Here is a 19808-nt window from a genome sequence, read left to right as displayed (position 1 = left end):
AAAAATAATTTTCTCCAGCGTTTTTTGTTGTTGAACAACAACAATCCTCAATCTGCGACAAAAATGGCCGACTTTTTCATATTTTCTTTGGCTATATCTCAACTATTTACAGACCGATCTGTGCGAGGCATGCCTCTGCGTGATCAGGAGAGTCCTGCCAATCGACAGCCATCGGAAAAAAGGACATCCATTTTTTCACGATTTTCCAGATTTTCGCCTTATTTCACATAAGGAAAACCAATTAAGAAAATACTTAAATAGTTGCTAGTTCTATGACAATTATTATACAAATTCTTTAATATTTCTTGCTCTATTACGACTAAACCAATCCCAAAAAAGAAGAAACTGAATAAAAAAAGTTGGAATCCTTCGAGCCGGATTTGAACCAGCGACCTATGGATGTCTACACTAGGAAACTCTCTCTACAGTCCACCGCTCTACCAACTGAGCTATCGAAGGTTTATATTCGGACGGCGCAAAACGAGTTCAAAAGCCAATTGGATTAATGGCGACTTATCAGTGAGAGAGGCAGCGAAGAAGAGCGGTGAGGCGATCGTTTTTGGGGTGCGGCCTGGAGTGGTGTTCGGGGAGATGAAAGGAAGGCGCCTAGTGTAAACAAAGAAGGTGCGCATCGGGGGCGACAATTAGTGCGGCCACCTAGGAAACGCCCGGCCGTGAGTCGTCGTCGTCCCCGGCGAGCGCAGCATCGCCTGTGGGCCAAAGTGAAACCCAGGTGATTCATGCCCGAGACGCGCACAAGACACGATCGGGCTTATCAGTCAAGTGGTGGGCTGCTAGGGTCCGCTTCTGAGCCTAGGAGCCGCAAACTACCGCAGCAGCATCTACGTCCCTGCCACGGACAAAGTGTGTTCCTGATAAGCCAAAGGGGCAATTTTTGACGGGTCCAAAAGGTGAAACGAGAGAAATACTTAACAAACCAATTAGGATGCCAAAAACGCGGAAAGTCATAAAAACACACACAACCGAATGCCGACCAATATCAGTTAATCTATATATGTATATAAATTAGGGATGGGAGCGTGATTCACGAAATCTCCAAGCCGTCTTGGCTTGGGCTAAAAGCTGTGGGAATAGCATATCTTAACATCTATTCGTGTCCGAGTATCGTTTCGTTCCCATCTCCAGAAAAAGGTTAGCCAAGAAGTGCATTGGATGAAGCGGAGCGAAAAAACTGACAGCTTACGGATAATTACCGACCAAAAACCCATCCAGCAGAGAGAGCGAGCGAGATGGAGAGATGTTGCGGCAGATGGGTTGGAGGAAATGAGGGACAGCTGAGATGGCGGTCCAAGCGCCATGAGCGGCAATTTGTTTGTGATCCATTGAGTAAGGTTAGAAGAGTGCCGTGCCGTGCCGGGTCCCTGTGTGCGTGTGCGTGTGGATCGATTGCTCAAAATGCCTTGTTAGATAACGAAAAATGATTCCCGCGGCGAGGGCCCGAGGTCCGAGTAACCTCTGGGTTAGTTATTTGTAATTTGCTCAGGTATGTTACAACAAATTCTCATAATTTTTAAGAATGACTCGAATCGTTTCTCCGCTTAGTTTCTTCTGGAATCACGTCGGGGTCACCAAATTTTATGTGGAGATAATGTTTTTTATCCCCAATCGGCCGACTAATTATTTCGAACTAAACAAAACTCGGCGCAGAAATAAAATTACGATATGTTCTTTAATGCGTGACATCCAAATTGCAAGTGTGGCTTGCCTGCCCTTTACATTGCCGCTCCGATCGCTAAGCGCAGCTTCGCTCGGCCGACGTCGGTAGGCAGACGCAAAGCGGAGATAGCGAAGAGCGAGCTGGCAGAGAGCGTTTAGCAGGGCAAGCAAGCGCAGAGCTTTAACAAACAAATGAGTGACATAGACATAAGTAACAAACAAAATAAGCGGCTGAGGGCCAAGAATTAGGTGCTATTTGGCAAGCAGCTAATCGGCTGGGTTCTGCTCCGAACAATAGACTTATTCCTATTTCATGTATGATTTGGTAATTCTTTGTTTTTTGTTATTTTTAAGATAGAAATAAGTTAGTTAAGGACTATTTTGATTCCGTTGTCGAACAATAAAATAAATAAATAAATACTAATATGTTTGATTGGGAACAATATTCTGGATCCTTGATAAGGGCTCCATTAAGTCGGGTACATTTTTTCGATCACAGGAAGTCATCACATCGGGCCATGGCCACATGGTTTGTTGTAGTCTGTCGTTGTTGTTAATTGCTCTACAACAAAAGTTAGAAAAAAATAATTTTCTCCAGCGTTTTTTGTTGTTGAACAACAACAATCCTCAACCTGCGACAAAAATGGCCGACTTTTTCATATTTTCTTTGGCTATATCTCGATAATTTAGAGCCCGATCTGTCTCCGCGTGATCGGGAGAGTCCTGCCAATCGACAGCCATCGGAAAAAAGGACATCCATTTTTTCACGATTTTCGCAAAAAATCATGATGTAACCATCATTAAATTTTCAAAAAATCGGCCTCATTTTCGTAGTCGAGATTTTGATGCCAGTCGATAGTCTGGACCCTCACGATCCTGGGAGAGTGGGTCCTTCACCGATCTGGCCCGATTTCTCTGAGATAGAGCCATCCGAAAACTTGGATTTGCATTTCGTTAAAATACTGGTTTCTTCTGCACGCTATATCTCTGCATTACGGAAGCCGATCTGTGCGAGACATGTCTCTGCGTGATCAGAAGAGTCCTGCCATTCGACTGCCATCGGAAAAAGGACATCCATTTTTTCACGATTTTCGCAAAAAATCATGATGTAACCATCATTAAATTTTCAAAAAATCGGCCTCATTTTCGAAGTCGAGATTGTGTTGCCGAACGACAGTCTGGACCCTCACGATCCTGGGAGAGTGGGTCCTTCACCGATCTGGCCCGATTTGTCTAAGATATAGCCTTCCGAAGACTTGGATTTGCATTTCGTTAAAATACTGGTTTCTTTTATACGCTATATCTCTGCATTACGGAAGCCGATCTGTGCGAGGCATGCCTCTGCGTGATCAGGAGAGTCCTGCCATTCGACTGCCTTCGGAAAAAAGGACATCCATTTTTTCACGATTTTCGCAAAAAATCATGATCATCATTAAATTTTCAAAAAATCGGCCTCATTTTCGTAGTCGAGATTTTGATGCCAGTCGACAGTCTGGACCCTCACGATCCTGGGAGAGTGGGTCCTTCACCGATCTGGCCCTATTTGTCTGAGATATAACCAATGAAAATTTACAAAATAAATCTGATGTAAAATGGTCAAACACGAGACATTTCAAAGTAGTTCTTGCATCTGTCCCACTGGTATACGATTCTGTCTGGCTGGAGTAGACCTAAATCTGTCTCGAATACGCCTCGGTAGTATTTGGCTAGGACTCCGTCAGTTTTTGGCAAAGCGTAGGGTATATAAGTACTCTGTGAAGGAAGATATATTTTAAAATAAATATATCTCCTCTCCTCTTCCAGTCCTATTCATACACCCATGTACCTCCAATGGGGCGATGTGGGAGCAGTGCATTGCTTGAGATTAACAGTTTTCATATACGGCTAGAAATGGATGCAATCGATATCCCGCAGAAGGAGTGCGTACTTACTAACTGACTCGACAAACGTAAATCTACCATTTAAATTAAAACCATTTATTTTCCCACGCTAGAACACACCACGAATAATTGTCCTTGTGAAAAACATATTGTTCTCAAATCTAATCTTGCCGCTCATGTATGAGGATGATGTTAATCTCTATGTCCAGTATACAGTATATTACAATCCGATCTCAATAGTTTTCAGTCATGCTGTTGTGGAAAATGATTACACTTTATTGTCTCGAAGTTCAAATTAATGTCATTTCATCGTTCCAGCCCCTTGTTGGCTTCTTACACCCTAGCGGTGCTCCCTTGGAGACAATTATCCTGGTTGATGATCTTCGTGTTAAATTAGACCCCAAGTTAAAGTTTTCTGAACACATTTCTTCAATGGTAAATAGGGCCATAAGCGTGCTTGGGTTTTATATAACGAAGACTCTCTATATTTCGCTAGCTCGTCCTATTTTTGAATGCGACTCTTGTGTATAGTTCCAGCAATACAAAGTACACCAGGACCGTATCGAATCATTCTAGAAAAACGTTGTGCTTTGCTCTCCGCGGCCTCAACTGGGATGCAAGTGGGAAATTTCCATCTTACCCAACTACATTGCTTTTAATAAACTTTCCATAAGAGCATATCAGCGTCCAAATGAATACAAAAAGAGGGGGAACGTTGTGATTCGCAGCTACGGCCACGGCTCTACAATTATACCCAATACTCAGTCAATATGACTCCCCTACCTCAGAGGGCGCACACTGCACGATGAAAGTGTGTGTGAGAGTTAGAAATAATGTATAAGCGAGTTGCTGAGAGTAGCGTATCGACTTCAAATTGATTTGATCATTCTGGCTATAATAATAAATCTGATCCATAATCTTGAGATTGAGATAATCTCAATGATTCTGCGTTTTCGCTTTTCACATATCTTCAAAATTGTGGATGCCACAGATTTTTGAAATACACTTTTAACAGTGCGATATCACAGGAGTCTGGACAGCTGCATCTCCATTTGGCCACAGATTCCGCACACTATTTCCTTCTTCGGGTTGACCTCTCTCTTGTTCAAGTTTCTTCTTTTAAGTTTTAAGAGAAACTGCCCTTTTGGCGCTGCTACTTTTTGATGGCCGCCTAAAGCCAGTGCAACTAAGTGACTTTTTAGTTATTTTTTATCAATTTTTGGTGTCTATTTTGGTATATTTTCTAAGGCTTCCGATATATCGAGTATCAATTCAGATTTATACAATTATTTCTTATGCAGCCAGCTCACTAAAGTGGTTTCTTTTAATGATTATTTTTCGGTTTGCAATGTACATAATACTCATGTCCTGAGATATCATCTATCGGCTTCAAACTGAGTTGATGGTAACATCTTTATATACTATTTTTATTTGCTTTCTGCAGTTTTATCAGTTGATCAGATTATCAGATCATCAGTAGTTTTGTAAGCTCATTCTTCACTAGACAAAATCAATAAACTCGTACGGTGATATATGGGTATTCCCTTGTAACTTGACAAAATCCATATAGGCTTAATTTTTGTCTACTCGGACTATTTTCCGTCAGTCAATTGGTTGTCTGATAGCATCAAAAAAATAGGTAAGCATGCCCAAGGATTCACATAAGGAAAGAAAAGATTCCGTCAGTTCCTCTTTAGTTCCTCTTTATTCTTCTTAAGGCTTACACTTACGCTTGCTCACCTACACTCCATAAAGCTCTAATTTAGGGCCTACTTCTTAATATTCATATTTACAGAAGCAACGAGGCGGTTCTAGCTCCTTACCTTATAGCCCTTACCTCAGCGCGTGATAGCAATCCATCTACGTCATTAAATATGCCTTTTAAATAGAGATTTATAGAAAGTATTTTGCATTTTGTTTTCAGCTTTTCATTTTTGATGAACAATGATAAAAACATTGAAAAACTTCTTAGCGAGGCCCTTAAGTTGCATACGAAATTCCTTAAGTAGTTCCATACAATACTTCCACATCCTGTTTGGTTTCTCCAGCGATGATGCCAAGAGCTCCCCGCACTCTTCTTAGGCCCAACCCAAGTGAAAGATAGTTATTACAGTTTTCTACCAGGCATTTAATTTTCAATTTCAATTATTTCCAGTTTTTTGCGGTACAGGAAACTACACACGAATGTAACCTCTTCGATACACACATCTGTAGTCTCCTATGCCGAATTTCGCAGGTCCTTTCCGATTCTCAAAGAAACACACACACACATTTCATATCAAATCAACATAATTGTTTCTTTGACAATCAGTAAGGACGTATAACGTTTCCAATATACATATATTTCTTATACAGAATAAATATCATTGTTTCTTTGCCAATCAGTAAGGACGTATAACGTTACCATTTCATTCGTTATTCCGTACAAGCAAAATATTGTTTTTTTTGAATATGTTTGGACGTATAACGGTTCTATATTCATTTCGTTATACAGAATAAACAAATTTTTCTTGTTGTATTTTTTCAGTTCAGACGTATAACGGTCTACAGAAGTAGTATATTCGTTATACAGAAAAAACATATTATATATTTTTTTTGGATGTGCTCAGACGTATAACGTTTCCATTTTTCACATATTTTTTTTTCGCGGGATTCTCTCGTCGCGTATAACGGTGCTTTTTTGACTTGCTTGTTTTTTTCTATGGAAATGCTTTTTTTGCTTAACACTTTTTGTATATATTTCTTTCTTTCATTTTTTTTTTTTTGTTTCTTTCTTTTTTTCGAATTTCGTATAACGATGCGGCAAGTCTTTCATTTGGCAATGTTTTTTTTCATTTCCATTTCGAATTTACGGCGCGCTCACGCTTAGCCGTTTTTTTTCTTTTTTTTTTTTTGTTATACGCAAATTCGAAATTTTCTGTTTCGGAAAACGATTCAAGACCACGAAACGCTTCGACGCGTTTTCCGAAACCCGAACGATTGTGTGTATGCGATAGTTTATCTGTGTGTTGATCAGTGTGGGGACTGTGGTGTGGGTGTCAGGAGTCTTGGGGCAGTGGAAACTAAAAAGGTGGAGGTACACATATTAATGGGAAAACTGGAAGCTTGGGCTTAAGTGGGAGCACACAATGGACGGGGGTTATCAAACAGACAAAACAAACAGAAACCGGTGTCCTCCAGGCAGAACCTGAAAGTTTTAAAAATGGTTTTTGGTTAGCGGACTCTTCTCTGAGATGTGGCAGAGCTTCTTGGCTGTGGCCGTGGTTGAGGGTGGACGGGATCGATGGTCCGGAATCCTTTGGCTCTGCTTCCATATCAAATTCAGGCGGGAGAACGGTCCCCCAAAGAAACCCTTCAGCTGCAGGACATTTCGCCTAAGAAATTGACTAGTTAACAAACAGAAATTTTGAAAATCACAAGGCTCAGCTCTAAGCAAGTCACCAATAAAGACTGCATTTTTTGTAAACGGGTTCTGATATTCAGTAGTTTTTTTCAGCGAATTTCGGGGGCAAACGTTTCGCCGGCCACCATCTAAAGTATTGCGTTGCCTCTGCGGTTATGTTCACACGATTTGTCATAAGTCATAAGTAGGTTTCTTCATTATCAGCATAGATTGTGACGGTTGCCTTGGCAAACCAACTGCAGGTCGAACGATTGACCAACAGAGGGTTTTTTATAATTTTGCTCACAATGAGATCTTTTATTAAAGATCGTAGAACGCTTCAATACATTTTGTATTATTTTTTCTTATGACAAATCGTATAGCGATTCAGCATTAATTTTTTTGCTTTTTATTTTATTTGTTTACTTGGCTTTCACTTTTTTTGTAGTTTGTTATATATTTTATTGGTTTATTGGCTGATCTGTAATCTTCTATGATGGGGGCCGGCTGGACGGTTGTCCAAGGATCGACTAGATGTTTCTAGACTGTGCTATGATTTAAATAGTTGGTGATTTTGGTGACTTAACTTGGCTTTTGAACTCTGCTGGAGGCGATCTAAGGGAATGTGTGGCTGATAATGTCCTGCAGCTGGGCGGAGAGCTCTGAGAGTTCCGAACTCCCTGTGAATCTATGCAGTGGCAGCTTCTTCTGGTCGACAGCAAAAGCCAGCGACTTGACTAGACTAGCACTAATTTGTAGGTATACCTGAAATATCTATAGTCCCCGCACCCTTGTCCGTTCCCTCTGGCTACCAGGCAGCAGCTCTTTCCGGGCGGAAAGAAATCATCGCTTGAGACCCGAGAGACTTAACTCTGACAATATTTAGATATAGGCCATGGATGCGGCTTGATGAGGTGAGGTTTGAACGTTACGATGAAACTTACTAGTTTATACGATTAATCTTGATCACTCTGTGAGGATGTTATGGTTAGAGCACCTGCCTGGGCAGATTTTTGCTCTTGTGCTTTATATTAGAAGCCTATCGCCCCTGGCAGCTATCCCGATCTCTACGTTTCGACAGACCGCCGTCGTGCCTGCGTGCGTGCGTGCATGCGGCGTGTACGTGTGTGGGGAGGTGAGCACGCCCACTGTTATACACATCAGGGATGCGTTAGCTTTCTTGTGGGATGTGGTTGTATTGCGTTACCGCTCTTATTCGGGCTATGCAAACCGCTCTGTGGCCGTCCTGCTCTGCCGCTTTCGATGGAATCGTTTGGCCGGCGCGACACGAGTGGCTATCCTTTTCATTCCCATGACCAGTCATGAAAGAGAGGAGCGTACTCTCTTGGTCCCTCTCACACATGTTGCTATCTCTGTCGCTTTCACGTAGTGCCACACGAGTGCTTGCACCGCTTTGGTAGAAGTATGTGGTTACGCTTCGTCCCGCACGATGTTCGCGTGTATCCCGTGTGGCACCAAGTGAACGCTTTTCATTCTTTATATTCGCCTCTCGCTCGCGTCGGTCAAACTCTTCCACCGCCAGCGGTACTCTTCGATTCTGTGGGCCCTTGCGGGCCCCCATCGCGGCCATAGATGCAGTTGCAAGCATTGGTTATGAGGCAGCGCCCACCAGCCGTCACACCGCCGGTGCGCACCACCCACGCCGCTGCGCTCCGACTCCTGCCGCGCCCGCAACTGCGAGTCGCCCGAGGACGCCGCTGTATTGAGCGCCACCAGGGATGGGCGCCAGAGACCCAGGGCCATGGCCTCCTCTGATCGATTAGGGGTTTTCTTGCTTGGTTTATCGGTTGATGGAGCAATGGGGTGATGCTAGTGAGTGGGTGATTCTGGCCATGGCCATAGGTGAATATTGCAGCACAAACAACACGAAAGATCTAGGCTGGGGGCCTGGAAAGTTCCACTGCCATGGCGTCACAACCGTCCCGTTGCGTAGGTCTCCTTCTGGTACAGTTGCACTAAGCTCACCAAATCCCCACTTAAAAATTTTCACAATAAAAAAAAAACGCACTGGTCCTCAGTCAGTCGAGGTCACTGGAAAAAAATGGAAAAAACAAAACGTTTCACTTTTCTGTATTCGTTTCTGGTGTCTGCAAAATTCCTTACAAAGGTTCCCTGGTGTTCTCCGCGTTCGCCATGTCGCTGGCTAGAGCACTTTCAATCGACTGATGCTCGACTCGGTGACGGACTCGGGCTGGTAGCCTCGGTCTCCTAGGACACGCCATTGTTGGGCCAGGTAGGTGCACATTCGCTTCGGATACCATCCCCTAAGCCGGTAGTCGGCTTGGGTTCCCAGGGGTTCGTCAGAGGCCTGTTTTCGGCGACCCTCCACCTCTTTTGTGCAGTTGCAGCTGCCTCGGGTCAGGGCCTTTTCTTTGCACTTAGGTAGTTTTCTTCGCCTTTATTTGAGGCCTGGCTCATTCGATTGCCTGAGAATTGGTTTTTTCTCTAATTTTTGTATAATTTTCGCTGCTGGCAATGCTGTGAAATTGCATCGTGACGTAGCGCTTACGAGACATATGTCTGTATAGCCACAAAACTATATTTTTCTTTCACCTTACAGCCCCCATGGAGCTAATTAACTTGCTCGTTGATTACCCACTTGGATTATGCCCAAAACTGCATTTTTTCGCAGATAATTTAACGCGTTCATAAATTTGTAAGACGCTCTCCTCACTGGCTTCACCTTTTCTGGGGATGATATGTGGATACATCGATAAATATACTTTGTAATAATATATTTTCAGGTTTATATATTTTTTGTTTGGCGAAAATATCAATAAGGACTTTTACCTGGCATATATTAACGGAATAGCTAGTTTTCTGAATAAAAAGAAACTCTACACTAATTTTTCACTTGTTTCATTATCCGCGACACGAGAAAGATTCCGTTCACATGAGCGACGATGAGCGAAGAGTCCCCAATATGCACGCAGTGGCGTTGCCAGATGGGGCCGCCCCACTGCAATTACAGAACAGAGTGTATTGATGCAAGGTGTCGCACAATGCCTGTCACTGCACAGTGGTATACATTTGTTGTATTTCAACCGATTATAGAACTTTAAATGAAGCCATCTTTAAACTCGAAAATCAAAGTAGCAAAGAAAGAAGCGTTTCTGACCCCATAAAGTATATGTGTATATTGTTGATCGTCCACAATATGGCGAAAATATATAAAATCATTTCTTCCATCTTAAATCAGCTCGGATGATCACCATATCCAGACTGAAGAGACCAAATACCAGTGGCTACACGGATATGCGGAATGTGCATATGGAAACAGCTAGAACATTTGTGATTAGGTGAAACAGGGACAGACAGAGGGAAGGAATATACTGGATACGTTACATGAATCATAACATAAACTGAGTGGCGGGTATTTAAGTGGCGACTGGTTTTGGATAGGTAAGAGAAGCAATAAATAAGTAAATATGACCAGCTGTGCATATTTTCAGTTTTAAATCCAATTCTTTTTAGAGTTTCTGTCAAAATGTTTGGCTTTTGAACCACTGTGCACTGCAAGGACATGCCACAGATATTGAGTTAGTAAGCGAGTGGCAAGCATATAAAGGCACTCAAATTATGGAAGTACCTTACCTTTGACAATTACACCTTGGAGCAGCACTTGTCGTGCGGCCCCATTTTGGCGAAGGACACTGTGCTGGCTGCAGCCTTCGGCGCCCTTCGGGGCCCAGAACTGGACAGCGCCCTCATCCAGGCTGCATCTGGGCTGCAGCACTTCCAGCAGATACACACTTTTCGGGAAACGACTGTCGATCGTGCGCACTAAACACCTATCATCCCTCATCCAGGCTGCATCCAGGATGCATCCAGGCCCCTGACCTGCAGCACTTCCAGCAGATACACACTTTGCGGGAAGCGAGTGTCGATCGTGCGCACTAAGCTAGTTTCTTCTCTTTTCAGCGAGGTGGCAGCACTGCGTATTAACATTAACATTAACATTAACAGTAACATTACAGACGCTCTAACAGTCAGTCCCAGCGGACGTTAAACTTAATTCAAATTTAAAACGTAAATGTGTTTATACAAAACAAAATAGGCACAATATAAAAGTACAGATTAAAAGCGTACATAACTACAGAAGACTATAAATACAATACAAAAAGTAAAATAAATACGAGAGCGCCTAAGACTAAATTCCATTGAGGATTCGCTGAGAATAGCATTGATTAAGTATCAGGCTGATGAGGAGTTCAGGCTTCCGAGATATCATTATCGTAGGCATTGTTGCGATAGGACCCATATCCCGGCTCATAATACATCCCACCCCCTTGTCGCAGATTGGACTGATCCTTGGACTGCGACGTGATCTCAGACGTTTGGGGCTTGCCTACAGACTTGTCATCGTCCGGGATCTCGCTTTCCTGCGCTTGGTCCTTGTACTGATAGTTGCGGGCCAGCCAAAGGAATAACACCATGTCCACCAGCATGAGGAAGGCGAAGAGGGTAAACTCGCCCGACTGCGAGCTGGCGAGCTTGAACTCTGCGATTACCACCACGATCAAGTTGCCAATAGCCACCGACAGGAGCCAGCAGGCCTGCAGCACGCTCTTCATGCTCTGCGGCGCTTGGGTGAATGAGAACTCCAGCCCCGTCACCGAGAACATTATCTCCGCCGTCGTCATGGCTATAATCTGCGGCAGCTGCCACAGTATGGATACCGCAGTCGGCGGCGGCACCACCTCCAGCAAGTTGTAAGCCTGCGAAAGAAAAATGTACACGAATATAGCAAGATTCATTCTGATCAATAGTAGATGGATGTGGCTTTTAAAAACATAGCCCGAGTTTCTGGCTGGGGTGTAAACTTCTTCGCGCAAATTTGTCTATACTCACATAGCCAAGCGCTGCATCGCCGTTCACTAACAGGCTGTAGAGTCCCCCGTTCTTGGGCTGAAAGCTGGCGGCCCGCTTCCCATTGATATTCAGTTCCCCAAAGCCAACTTTATGCAGCTCGGAGAGACTGCGGTTTTCCAGAGAGAGCGGCTGGAGCCAGTCGCCCGATCCTTTGAGCATGATGGGTCCCTCGTTCTTTGGCGTGTTGATGAGGGCCCGGAGCAGTGGTGGACTGTTGATGTTGGGAATACTGTTCAGACCGTCATCAAATTCGTGTAGCCCATTGTCGTCCAGGAAGTAGCTGGTAGCCTTGCCCGGACGCAGATGTAGCCGGCCTTGAATCTTGGCGCATTTGCCCGCCGGATCATGGGCCGTGAAGGTGTATTGTGTCGGCTCCTGTACGACCAGCGAAAGATCGGACCACATATGCAAGGGATCGATGCTTCGGGAGGATGGGTCTTGTGCAGATGTCCTGGGGCTCAGGTTGCTGATGAACTCGTAGCGACAGGGCATCCCATTGTACAGTCGCAAATGGGCAATTTGGGGACTGTTGGGCAATGCGCCACTGGCGGCCTGTTCCATCTTCATTTCAAGGGCAGCGGACATGAAGAAGCCCAGGGCGGCCAGCAGCAGGCCGACAGTGAGCTTCTGGAGTGGCCGCCGCAGGCCGACCTTGGCCAGCAGGGGATAGATAATGTAGTCAAAGAGTGGGATGAATGCCAGGATGAGCAGGGGATTGACCACTTGCATCTGATCGGGCTTGATCTGGAAGCCCAGTACCAGGCCATCCATGCGCGTGGCCTGGAAGGTCCAGCGGGATCCCTGCTGGTCGAACAGGGCCCAGAATATGGGGAATGGGAGGTAAAGTATGAGGATCCTGGCCAGGCTCTTGGTCTCGTGCACCATCTTGGCTCCCACCGAGTGTCGAGCGTAGTCGAGGAAGCTGGGCATCGGATCGGTCTTGCGGAACTTGCGCCAACCCTTAAATGCATCTATTATGCACTGCGAGACGCCGAAGATCATATTTCCCGCGGGCTCATTAATTTGGTAGCGCTTCTTCCCAGCCACAAAGATCACCACCGAGACGATCATAAGAATGGCAGGAATCCCGAAGGCCAGCGAGAAGCAGTCGCCCTCTCCGAAGCAGTGGACATCCGCTCGCAGGATTGGCGTCACCGTCGTCGAGATCATGGAGCCTGCGTTGATCGCAAAGTAGAACAGCGAAAAGAACTTGGCCAGCTGCATGGTCTGCTGAGGCAACACGAACTGATCGCCGCCAAAGGCCGACACGCAGGGCTTTATACCGCCCGTTCCTATGGCGATCAGTGTGAGGCCCAGAATGGTCACAGCTCTGGCGGGGTGGGAAAAAAGGATTCGATTATGTGATCTGCCATCGCTCGAAACTACTATACTCACTTGGTTGGCATGGCGCTTAGCGGAATGGCGCCAAAGGACACTATCAAAGTGCCAACACTGTACACCATCGAAAGATACAGTATCGTCTTGTACTTGCCCAACCAGCCGTCGGCGATGAGGGCTCCGATCAGTGGGAAGATGTACACCAGCATGGTGAAGATGTGGAAGAGCACCGTCGAGGTCTCCTCGTTGTAGCCCAGCTTGTTGGTGAGGTACAGCACCAGAATGGCTGCAGGCAGATAGACAATGATTTCGGTCAGAAGGATGTGCAGGACATATATCGTACTCGTACTAAGAGATGGTACTCACTGCGCATGCCATAGTAGTTGAAGCGTTCGCAGAACTCATTGCCAATGATGAAGCCCACCGACCTGGGATACGCTACCTGTTCCTATGAGTCCGGGAGAAAGGGAATTACAAAATCAGTTAACAACAGCAATAATCTCAATCTAATTACGAGTCACATTTTCTTTATCAGATCAGCCCTATCTCTGCAGAACCATTCCTTATCGATAAGAAAGTTTCGCCTCACTCGGTGACTGGGCTATTTCTGATCAAAGTACTCACACACACACACACACACACAAGTATACCCTCGGACTGGTCAAGTAGAAACAGTTATTGAACAGATTTTCTAGTTCTGGCTGAATGCTATTTGATATGGGTGTTCCGGCCTCTACCTCTATTGTTTCTGATTGTCAAAGCCCTTCAAACTTTCTAACCATTTATTGGAAATTTACAGCTTACAGCTTGGAGTTTTTACAAAGGCCAGGTCATGCGAGCATAGGTTGATCTTTAGGTGGGGTTCGCAGTGAAAGCCTCACAATTAATTCACTTAATAATTCACAAAATCACTTTGAAACTTAAAAACTAATTGAAAGTGGAGGAGCATTGATGGATCTGCTGTTACCACACACCCATAATATCCATTAGCCCTGCATTGGGGCCCATTTCTGCTAGGGTATTGCAGTGTCGGCCAGGTGTGGATCCCTCGACAGGCGTGTCTCTTTTGATGGCTTTTCTATGTTTATTCTCATGGTAATACGGCATTAAGTTGTCTCTCGTTTTTGCTAGCCATTTCGGTTTCGTTTGGCTTTCGATTCTGTTTTGGTTTTCGTTTGCCGCGTCTCTTGGCCAAGGTGAGCAACGGTGTGCAAACGGGTTATTTGTTTGGCCCATGGGGCTGTTGTTGGCTGTTGGTCCATTGATGGACGGATTAAGAATTCTGCTCACACCACGGCCTAGGCCAAGCAGCCAGTCCTCACTTGCTCTCCTTCTCTTTCTCTCTCTTTCTCTAGGTACCCCTCCCTCTGTAGCTAACTCACCTTTGCTGATTTGCAATTCTCTATGCCAACTGCATGGGTGATGAATGCCATAACAAACTTTATATAACGATCGCCAGTCAGAGTCGGAGATGCGTCTGGGGATTCCGTCTAGCGACTGCTTGATGGATGAACCGATGTTGGTCGTGTGCCGGGGATAGCGTTTGGAATCGAACTAAGAATGAGCTGATGCTGGCCTCGAGCTTTAAAGTTCGATTTGCCGGGCGCCTCCTCTCTGCCCCCCCCCCCCCCCCCCCCCCCCCCCCCCCCCCCCCCCCCACTCTCTGCTCAGAGGCAGCAACAGTTGTTAGGCGTTGAGTTGAGCAAATAAATTAACAAACAATAAAAAAAAGAAGCTGCTGGGCGGAGCTGGGGCTGGGGCTGAGCAGATGATGGTGACATCAAAGCTCCAGCGGATTACAATGTAATGAGCAGAAGCTTATCGACACTTCAAGCGATTGTCTGGGGTTTGCTTAAACCAGCAACACTCCAGGGGCGATGGCCCTAGGGGCCGGTGGTAAATGCATTGGCCCACGCGACGCAACTAAGTGGGTCAGCCTCATTGATACCCTCTACTGCACAGGTATGATCGTTTTTAGAGTGGCGAATCATTGTACATATAATAAGACTGACATATGAGTGGGTTGGTTGGAAGCAACACAACCTAACACCTAGGGACTGGAACTAACAGAATTTGAAAACTCGTGGTTAGGTTTAGGGTATTTCGGCGTCGAAACCGCTGAAGAAAACCCATCTCCCCGATTCTTGTTTTGATTTTCGCACTAGGCGATTGATTCAATCAATTTGCGGGCAATAAAAGGATCTCGATTCGGTTGACACACATTTTGAAGAACGGCCGCGGCCATTCAAGGTCGACTGCGGTCGCTGTTGCTCGGTTGCTCGACAACCTTGGAAGCAGAATCAGAAGCAGAAGCAGTGGGAAAGTCAAAGTCAATGGAACCACTTTGTAAGCAATCTGCTGCTTATTCTATATATAAAGTACTGGTAAATTGCATTACCATTACATACTTACATGTGTTCATACATATGTACGCGTGTTCAACTACATAAAAACGTGTATATAGCGTACTTTCTCAATTGACTATTGAAAGTGATAATCAGTGCATACATACATACATATGTAGATGGCACTGCCCTCCCCCATTTCTCTTGCGCTGTATATTTTCTCTCCTTCTCTCTCTCTGTCCTGCCCTTGGAGTGATTTCTTTTTATACCCTTCTAGAAGGTATTATTTAGTAAATTTCGCACTGTTTATATAATATACATATGTGCATAATAGCACATAGCTGTCAGTTGAGCGATCCCACAAGACTTTGTGTAAGAATATTTTGTATGTATAATCTAACCAAACTTATTAACAAAATCTTCGGCCCCCTAGGCTACCCGTCCTTCCTTGTCCTGTTTTCTATTTTCCCTCTTCCATGACTCGAATTTCTTGCGTTCCTTCTCCTGCTCTCTTCCGCCGAACTGTTTCGTCTTTTCTGCATTCCCGTCATTCGCTCTGCCACTTTCTTGACTCAATTTTCGTGCATTCCCTGATAACCGTAACGGTACTCCACTCCACTCACCCCACTTTCATCCAGTTTCTTTTGCTCAGTCTGAGCTTTTGCCTTCTCCTTGGCTGTTTTATCGTTGCCGCCTTCCTCTGCTCTTACTTCACAAGTATTGTTGCTCGCCATTACAAAAAAGGGCCTGTGCACATTACGGTACTCACAGAAACGAACACAGAAGCAGTAACACAGTCTTTTGGAATTTTATCAAAAGTCCGAAAATTCACGCACGTTCAATGATTATTTTGGACAACAATTAACAACCGGCGACACAGGTGCAATTAAGACGAGTTGGGTTGGTCGATAGTGACAAGACGATCACACAGCGAGCGGGAGAGCAGAGGCTGGGGTCGGGCCACGTTGATGCCTGCCGTAAATGAGCAGCACACAATTGCCAAACAATAAATGATGCTCTGCCCCCGTATAAGCTGCGCTTTTAAAGCGCAGAAAGACAACGGTGGAGAGGAAGCAACGGACAGTGGACAGCAGCAGCGCAGTCGGCAGCCAAAAAAAAGACGAACAAGAACAAAAATCAAACTAAATTTTTAGATAAACAGCTTGCACGGGGAGAGAGAGACAGCAGCAGAGCTGACTCAATTAACGGAGATCGGCAACGAAGCTTTGACACTGGCTTTGCTCTCGTATCAGATCGCTCTCTCTCTCTCTGTCTCTCTTTCTCTTAGAGCTTAGTGCAGCTGCGACGCAGCGCTGCAGCTGGCGTCAAGCTTCATTTGCACATCAGTCGTTAGTGACCCACTACACCCCCAGAGAGCTTTTGCAGTCAAGTTCAATGCTGATCAACAAAGCTGTACCCTTGATTCTTATTCCGTCTCTTTCTGCATCTGTATCTGCCTGAGCCCAGCGTGGGTGCAGCTATGACTCTCTTGCCTCAGGCAATATAGCGCTAAGTGTATTCCCCAAAGTAATCTATCTTGCCTGGAACCCCCCCTATAACATATACTATCTAAGGATCCCAGGGGTGTTAGAGGGCTGCTATCTTAGTTTGGTTTTCTTTACGGCTTTGAGTAACTTTGAGAGGGACTTTCCCAGGCAGCTATAAATCTACCCCGGTCGTAAAGATTTACGATGCGCATTAGTTATTGTTTCAAGATTGCTGTTTTTCGCGTGAATCGAATCTCATCGTTCCGAGCTGGGTAGGGAATCGGATAGTTCGGCTTCGACTCAACTGAGCCCAGAAAACTTCATCAGTAACGCTATATATGTACAAACAGTCGATTCGAATCGATTCTAGTGCATTTAAGGGGATAACACGAGCTCCCCAGAACCACATACTCACCTCAATCGGGAGAGATTTCTTGAGGTTGTCCATTGTATCTGTTGCATGGGGCATTTGGGGCAAATGACGGCTCGGCCTGAGCACTGCAAGAATGGAAAAGATTCTAGAATTGGGGAGGGTTTTAGTTGGAAGACTCACCCTTGCCGTCAGATTTGTTTAGCATCAACTCCAGATTGGAAGTCTGAAAGGTGTTCGCCGAGGACCGAGACCGAGACCGAGACGGGGACCGGGTCAAGGACCGGGACGCAGTGGTAGACGTCTGTCGTTTGTAAGTTCCCTTCTTCATAGTGACAATTTGATTTCCGATATTTCTGACAGCAGACACACGGCCTCTCACAATCAGGGACATAAGAGTAGTTCAAATTCAATTCATTGAGCAAACAGTTGATATCAGCTTCGATATCGATCTATGACGGGGTCGAGCAGTGCCTGCAACTCCTCCACTTGAGACATCGACTGTCCCAGTGCGAGTATCTGAACCAGGGACAACTCTTCAGTGTCTTCATCGACGAGTATATCTTTATCTGTATGTGTATCTGTATCTGTGGAGGCACTCCAACCTCGACAGTTTGCTTTCGCTTGAAATTGATAGCCCCGTTACCTCTCCATGCCTGGGGGCTAATCGCACTCCGATCCGATCTAATCGTCACCTGACCGATCGACCGATAAGACACCCGCTAAGGCTACTTGTTAGTGGTAGTACATTGTCATGCCCTAAGTTCTTGGCAGACAGCCGTTCAAGGGCACACAGGATTGCTCCACAGCTGAGGCAGTCGAAGATCGATCTGTCGATGCTTGTTGCATGCTGCAGATGCAGTTCCCCATTGAGCCTTACGTTCCGCTACCCATTAAAGTGATGGCTATCTCTGTGTGGTGTGTCAGCACGCAACCCGATCGACTGATACACATAACGTAGCCGTATCGTATGCGCATACTCTTAATGGCTTTAATTAAGTGTTACTCAATCGGGCGCATTGCATACCATAGACACCATGTAATCTCAAGCCGATCGGGCCTAGCCAGGCCGAATGACAATCGACAATAAAATCGAAAGCAAGAAGCACAACAACAAAGAGTTCACTTATCGCCCAGCCACCCCTCTCCGGCCCCGGCACCGGCCCCTCGAGTTACAAAGCAATAGTAATAACAACAACACTCGCACAATGAATGGCTTTTGGGCCATCAAGTATAGCCAATAGATGTTTATACTTGTTTCTGGGCATGGCTATAATGATAGCGAACAATAAATACTATTTGCAGTTATCGGCTCGGCGATTAAGTTCAGTTCATAAAACAAAACCGACACGAGCCCGGCCCGATTAGATGCCAATCGATGGGCGTAAGCGTCTCTGCTCTGAACTGAATCGAACTGAATTGTTTTCCCATCCATCCATCTCATCCATCATCATCCTAATGCCCTTAATCCTGGAACAGCACTTGTAATCGTAGTTTAGGTATTAGATTGTAGATTCGCCATCGGCCATTGGGGTAACGTGGGGATCCTTCATGCTGGTCCTGGATGTCGTCTGTTCTTTTTGTGCCCGTGGCTGTGGATAAGCCCTAATATAGTACGCAGCTTAATTATAATACTGGCACAATCCTATCTAATCCTATTTATAGATCGATATGATAACGGATATTAGCTCATGTTTTAGCCAAATATTCACGCAAGTAACTATGTTTCCATGATAGTATGCTTACAATACAATGAATGTGTTCTTCAGACCTGGTTTTAGTATTCTTGATCGATTAAGTACATAATAATGCTTGCAAGGGTAATCGATGAGGAGTATGTACTGTGGTAGCTCTCCATCCCTGAGAGCTCTCCATCCACACTCTCTCCCCATTTGGCAGATATGTGCAGATACGTGATAGAGAAACGAAAATACTATATTTAGTAAATGACTTGACTGGCTCTCCCGCCCACCTTCGAGTAGGTGGAAACAGACGAGGCGTGGCACTGAGATAAGTTACTGGCAGGGCAATCGAGATGTACTATGTGCGTATTTATGCACCTACGATACGATGATCTTGCGTCGTCATTGTCATTGTCATTGCTGTTGGAGCCGCGATGAACAGCGCTGAGAGACGGGTCATAAATAACAGGCGGGCACGGCGAATACCACCTCTCATTCATTACGGGGACACAAAAGAGCGAGGGCCGTAAATACTCGTACTTGCCACAGACTGTCGATAACACAACGATTAGGCTTATCGCAGCTAACGCTTTTGTCATCCTTCCAGTGCTCCAGCGACGTCGACAGAGGCAGCGGCAGCAGCAGCAGCAGCAGCACCAACAGCAGCAGCAGCACGCGCGCAGTCGCAGCGGGCAGCGGACAGAGCCAAGCAAAGCAGCGCAACAGTTAACGGCTTCTTAGCAAAGCTTGCAAG

General features: G+C 45.4%; 2 protein-coding genes, 1 long non-coding RNA gene and 1 other non-coding gene across 6 annotated transcripts; 1 reads left to right on the top strand and 3 right to left on the bottom strand.

The window, feature by feature from the left end:
* Positions 1-365: 365 nt before the first annotated feature.
* Positions 366-459, bottom strand: Trnay-gua. The gene is made up of 2 exons: positions 423-459; positions 366-401 (listed from the first exon to the last, which is right to left on the bottom strand). It is a non-coding gene; the product is annotated as a tRNA-Tyr (tRNA).
* Positions 460-6209: 5750 nt separating this feature from the next.
* On the bottom strand, positions 6210-9885 carry LOC108157837. The gene is made up of 3 exons (XR_001775217.2): positions 9751-9885; positions 9064-9648; positions 6210-8991 (listed from the first exon to the last, which is right to left on the bottom strand). It is a non-coding gene; the product is annotated as an uncharacterized LOC108157837 (long non-coding RNA).
* Positions 9886-10975: 1090 nt separating this feature from the next.
* On the bottom strand, positions 10976-17718 carry LOC108157827 (peptide transporter family 1). 3 transcript variants are annotated; one of them, XM_033389610.1, is made up of 6 exons: positions 17556-17718; positions 17418-17500; positions 13537-13618; positions 13228-13456; positions 11812-13162; positions 10976-11678 (listed from the first exon to the last, which is right to left on the bottom strand). In XM_033389610.1, exons 1-6 carry the CDS (start codon positions 17701-17703, stop codon positions 11172-11174), a joined length of 2400 nt encoding a protein of 799 aa, XP_033245501.1. In that variant the 5' UTR covers positions 17704-17718; the 3' UTR covers positions 10976-11171. The 3 variants fall into 3 exon arrangements, with proteins under 3 accessions (XP_033245501.1, XP_033245545.1, XP_017145521.1); XM_033389654.1 differs by lacking the exons at positions 17418-17500; positions 17556-17718 and adding an exon at positions 14553-14618; XM_017290032.2 differs by lacking the exons at positions 17418-17500; positions 17556-17718 and adding an exon at positions 16139-16538 and having other exon boundaries at positions 10982-11678.
* LOC117187342 (transcription activator MSS11-like) lies at positions 14941-19808 on the top strand. Its single transcript, XM_033389794.1, has 2 exons — positions 14941-15132; positions 19662-19808. Exons 1-2 carry the CDS (start codon positions 15048-15050, stop codon positions 19793-19795), a joined length of 219 nt encoding a protein of 72 aa, XP_033245685.1. The 5' UTR covers positions 14941-15047; the 3' UTR covers positions 19796-19808.

Source organism: Drosophila miranda, chromosome XL (genome assembly GCF_003369915.1).
Source record: "Drosophila miranda strain MSH22 chromosome XL, D.miranda_PacBio2.1, whole genome shotgun sequence".
NCBI classification, from domain to species: Eukaryota; Metazoa; Arthropoda; class Insecta; order Diptera; family Drosophilidae; genus Drosophila; species Drosophila miranda.
Note: the sequence above shows the minus strand (reverse complement) of the source record. Positions and strands in the feature narration are given on the sequence as shown.

Coding starts and splice junctions, on each gene's coding strand:
- LOC117187342 (XM_033389794.1), top strand. CDS start 15,048: ATGGCCCTAGGGGCCGGTGGTAAATGCATTGGCCCACGCGACGCAACT. Junction 15,133..19,661: donor TGATACCCTCTACTGCACAG/GTATGATCGTTT, acceptor TCATCCTTCCAG/TGCTCCAGCGACGTCGACAG.
- LOC108157827 (XM_033389610.1), bottom strand. CDS start 17,703: ATGAAGAAGGGAACTTACAAACGACAGACGTCTACCACTGCGTCCCGG. Junction 13,457..13,536: donor CAACTACTATGGCATGCGCA/GTGAGTACCATC, acceptor ATCTGCCTGCAG/CCATTCTGGTGCTGTACCTC. Junction 13,163..13,227: donor CTAAGCGCCATGCCAACCAA/GTGAGTATAGTA, acceptor CCACCCCGCCAG/AGCTGTGACCATTCTGGGCC.